Source organism: Magnolia sinica, chromosome 17, assembly GCF_029962835.1.
Source record: "Magnolia sinica isolate HGM2019 chromosome 17, MsV1, whole genome shotgun sequence".
NCBI lineage: Eukaryota > Viridiplantae > Streptophyta > Magnoliopsida > Magnoliales > Magnoliaceae > Magnolia > Magnolia sinica.
The window spans coordinates 4,744,178-4,748,754 of record NC_080589.1 but is presented as its reverse complement, the minus strand read 5'-3'; the positions used below and the strand labels follow the sequence as shown (position 1 = coordinate 4,748,754).

Here is a 4,577-nt window from a genome sequence, read left to right as displayed (position 1 = left end):
CATGAACACAAAATCTGAACCGTCCATGTGGTGCAGCACCCTATGAAACCACTAAAGCCCAACTTTTAGCTTGATCTAGAACTCAGGTAGGGCATGGAAAAGAGAGAGGTAAATCAAAGGAGAGAACTATTTCCTTTTTTCATGTTCCGCCAGAGTTTTGGGACAGGGCGAAAGTTGGGCCAGTGAAATATTTTCATCCACAAAGTTTTCAAAAAGTGGCCTGAGGGTTATGGAAAGAATGTTTTGTAAATGGATACTTTTTTATACATTTGGCAATACCATGAGGCCAATTTGGTCAAAATCCCTCCTATAAAAGTATGCAAGGACCTCAACCATCGATGTGTGTGGGAGAGAGAGTTCCTCAACGGACGAGCGGAGAGATGAAAGAAGGTGCTAACAACCTCAACGAAGGTGATGTTGCAATAGATGTCGATATTCCATGGGGCCCCAACAAAGACATATCCTGCGTGAAATCCATGAAACAGAAGCTCGCAGCCATGAGCAGAAATTGCAAGCCGTCTCGCCAGTTCACCATCTGCAGAGTCCCACCAGCCATCCGCCAATTAGACGAGAGCGCCTATGACCCCAAGATCATCTCCATCGGCCCATACCACCATGGCAAGACGAGCCTCCAACCCATGGAAGAACACAAATGGCGGTATCTCCACACATTCCTTACCCGCAATCCAAATATAAGCTTGGAAGGTTACATCATGGAGATGAAAGCTCTCGCAAATAGCTCCCGAAACTGCTACTCAGGAAACATCGACATGTGTATCGATCAGTTTGTGGAAATGATGGTGCTTGACGGCTGTTTCATCATCGAAATCCTACTTAAGCAGAAGGAGGCCGTCACAGCTGGAGACCCCATCTATTCTGAAAGCTGGGCATTGCCACTCATAGCCCACGACATGCTCCTCCTTGAAAACCAACTTCCTTTCTTCGTCCTTGAATGCTCATTACACTTACACACGAAGCCTTTTTCTCTCCCGGAACTCGCTTTGGATTTCTTCGAGCATATCCTGCGAAAGAACGATAAAATCCCTTGCACGAGCAAAATACTTCACTTGCTCCATCTGTTTCATTCCCGTCTGCTGCCAGAATCGCAGGTGGAGAAGATATTCAGCCGCATGGACCAATCCAATCCCCAGTGTTATAAGCGAGCCAACATCCATCCGAGGACTGTGATGAGATCGCCGGTATCGTTAGACCGTAAACCGCCAAAACACCCCAAGAAGATTCCTTCGGCAGAGGCTCTTGAAGATGCTGGAATCAGATTTTCTTTGAAGGAGGACGGTGGGAGTTTTTTGGATGTGGAATTCAACCGTGGGCGGATGGAGGTGCCGCTCGTTTCCATCTCTACTAATTCCCTCTTCCGTAACTTCATCGCCTTTGAGCAGTGCTTCCCTGACTGCGGGAACCACTTCACGAGCTACGCCATCTTCATGGACTCGATCGTGAATACAGAGGCAGACGTGGCAATCCTAAATGACGCTAAGATCGTCGAGCATGTGCTAGGCAGTGATCAGGACGTGGCTCACCTCTTCAATGATCTCTGCAAGGGGATCACCATCGATTTTGAGGACTCATTTCTGGCTAGCTTGTTTGAGGACGTAACCGGCTTCACGGAGACTCGGTGGCATAGGTGGCAGGCACGACTGATGCGTGACTATTTCAGCAACCCATGGACCATTCTGTCTTTGATCGCAGCCATTGTCGTCCTTATTCTCACCCTCGTTCAGACCTACTTCTCTATCTACGGCTATTTCAAACCTCCGTCTTAGGTACTAGTTCTGGAACCCCACCTTAATAGATGGTCAAGATCAGATCAGTCCACGTTTTGGGTACTACCATAGAGGGCACTTGAAGAATGTATGGGATCAAAATCAGGTGGGCCCTATCCTAAAGTGTTGATCGCATCCATTCTGACAATCTGATGTGTTAGTCGTGTCAGGCCCAGGGCCTAAAATCGGGCGGCCACACAAAAGGAAACAGTTGGGATGAGGTGAGTCAGACGTAATTTTGTAATAGACCCACCGTGCAATGCATACAGCATCTGAACCATTCAGTGCTTCTAGTACGGATGAAGGCCATACAAAAAAATCAAGATATGTTAGACAGAAGGTGGGCTCTGTCCAAAATTAAGGGTGGGCATTTTCTATTTGGTCGTCTATCTTAAGCCACGGGCCTAACATGAAATGAAACATCTAATGGTTGGAATGGATATCATCAACATATCATGGCCGAACCTGATTTTATGACATGATGCTTCCCTGCAGCAGTTCCGTTGAGCATTTTTCTGACCTGTGCAATAAAATATTTCAAGGTCTCACATTCAACTCCATAAATCAATGGTCAGATCATCCTCCCAGCATTATAATTGAATCATGAATCATGGGCCATTGAGGGTAGTGGTCAAAGCATCCACAGTTCCGATTACCTGACCGTCTGTAAATGTGGGTCCCACGGGATGTTACCTGCTAGTGAACCTAGCAGTTGCAGGTTTTTTTTTTTTTTAAGCATGATCAAATGATGATGACATTCATGCATGGTCCAATAAATAACTCCATCGGCATGCTTAAGTTGTCATCTTGCTTAGTTAGTGGTTGTGGCTAACGTGTATTTTTTGCGAGCTTTTATTAATAATAAAACTAAACTCCCCTTCTACGGTTGGTTTAATGATAGAGAACCAGTTGCCTTCCGCAACCTTTTATTTTTTAAGTAAAGATCCGTTGATAGACAAGGAAAGATGTAAAGCCAGAAAACTTGAGAAAACTTCAGGTCTACCCTAAAAAAAAATGACGGGGCACACCTGTCATATACCTCTACACAGCACAAACAAAAAAAGGAGCCCTATTTAAAAAAGTCTTAATAGCACCTGTTCGTGACGAGTCCATCGACAACAGGCATATGGCGATTTGCAGAAAGGCCGCATGACATTTAAATGACCCGAGTGACATGTCTATTCATTTGGCCAGCTTAAGAAATGAAACCAAAAATTAGGTGGATCTTGAAGCTCGAGTGGGTCACACGACCGGAAACAACGGATAAGGTTTTCATACCATTCAAACCTTTCTAGGCTAATGCAATCCAAACCATTCATTATCTTTGTGGCCTATAATTTGGGCCGAAAGACATTAATTTTAGCCATCTATGACTATTTGTGGCCTATATCAATCGATAACGGTAGTCGTTCACTTTCAATTGTTTCCTTATGATGGGGTCTACTTTATCCATGAATGTGACTCATGCATTGGCTCTTGGCCTTAAATTAAAGTCAAAATCAAATGAATGGAGTGGATATGACATAACCCACTGTAAGCCCCACAACCCTTATAGCACATGACAACCATAACCCTAAACACATGACAACCATGACCCTTAATAAATGTGTTGCCATGTGTTAAGAGTCGTGGTTATCATGTATTAAAAGTCTGGGTTGTAGTTGTCATGTGTTAAGGGATGTGGTTGTCAAGTGTTAAGGTTTTGGGTCGTGGTTGTCACGTACTAAGGGTTTGGGTTGTCATGTTTTAAAAGTCTGGGTTGTAGTCGTCATATGTTAAGGATCATAGTTGTCATGTGTTAAGAGTTACAGTTATCATATGTTAAGAGTTGTGAGAACCACCATGGGATATGTATCGAATCCGCTCTGTCTATTTGATTCAGAATTTAATATAAGATTAATGGTCAAAGAACGAGTCACATCCTCAGATTAAGTAGACCCACTACAAGAAAATATTTAGGAGTGAATAACCAACATTATCAATTATTGTGAGCCATAGAGAGCTTATATCCAGCTGAAATTAGTGTCTTTTGTCCAAAATGGTGAGGCAAAAAGAGAATGAATGAATTATATGTCCCTTCAAGTGGGTTTAATCACTACGCAATGGCCACAAGATGCATTGTATTGGGGCTATGAAGTTTCTTCCGTAAGTAAAAGTAAGGAGTGGGACAACTCATAAAGGCAAGGGTAGTTTGGTCATGTAAAAAATAAAAAGTTGTTAGGAGGTTAAATAAAAAAAGAAATGAAAATGAAGGCTATTTTCTTAGAATGACCATACCTTAGGGCCATATTTGTGAAAATCCCTTAACATTTGGTGGTTCGTGACCATGACTTTCTCAGGTGCTTGAGACTGATCATCCTTGATGAGCCACCTTTCATAATTCAGAACCGATCTCACTCTATTCAATCAACCTGAACTCTCTAATACCACTTTGTTGGGGGCCTTGCACAAAACCTTAGGATCTAGCCTCTCAAATACACCAGAATTATGGGATAATAAAGCAATGAAATAAATCAAAGTATAGACCACAAGACATAAGAGATTTTTACGTGAAAAACCCTCAAAGAGGTAAAAACCACGGGACCTCGAACAAATCAACAATCCACTATGAAGTAGAACATTACAACCGATCACAAGCACACACCGCTTGAATCAAACGTTCTTCACTCACGCAGGAGTGGATAAACAATAAGAGAATAAAAAGAAAACAGAGAGATCTCATCGATCACAAGGACGTAGAAGCGATGAGACGTCAACTCCCTTCCATAAGCTTCCTCTCTCTCTTTTCTCTCT

General features: G+C 42.9%; 1 protein-coding gene across 1 annotated transcript; it reads left to right on the top strand.

Moving 5' to 3' along the window:
* Positions 1 to 380: 380 nt before the first annotated feature.
* LOC131231765 (UPF0481 protein At3g47200-like) lies at positions 381 to 2,765 on the top strand. The gene has a single exon (XM_058228068.1). It carries the CDS (start codon positions 381 to 383, stop codon positions 1,782 to 1,784), a length of 1,404 nt encoding a protein of 467 aa, XP_058084051.1. The 3' UTR covers positions 1,785 to 2,765.
* Positions 2,766 to 4,577: the final 1,812 nt, after the last annotated feature.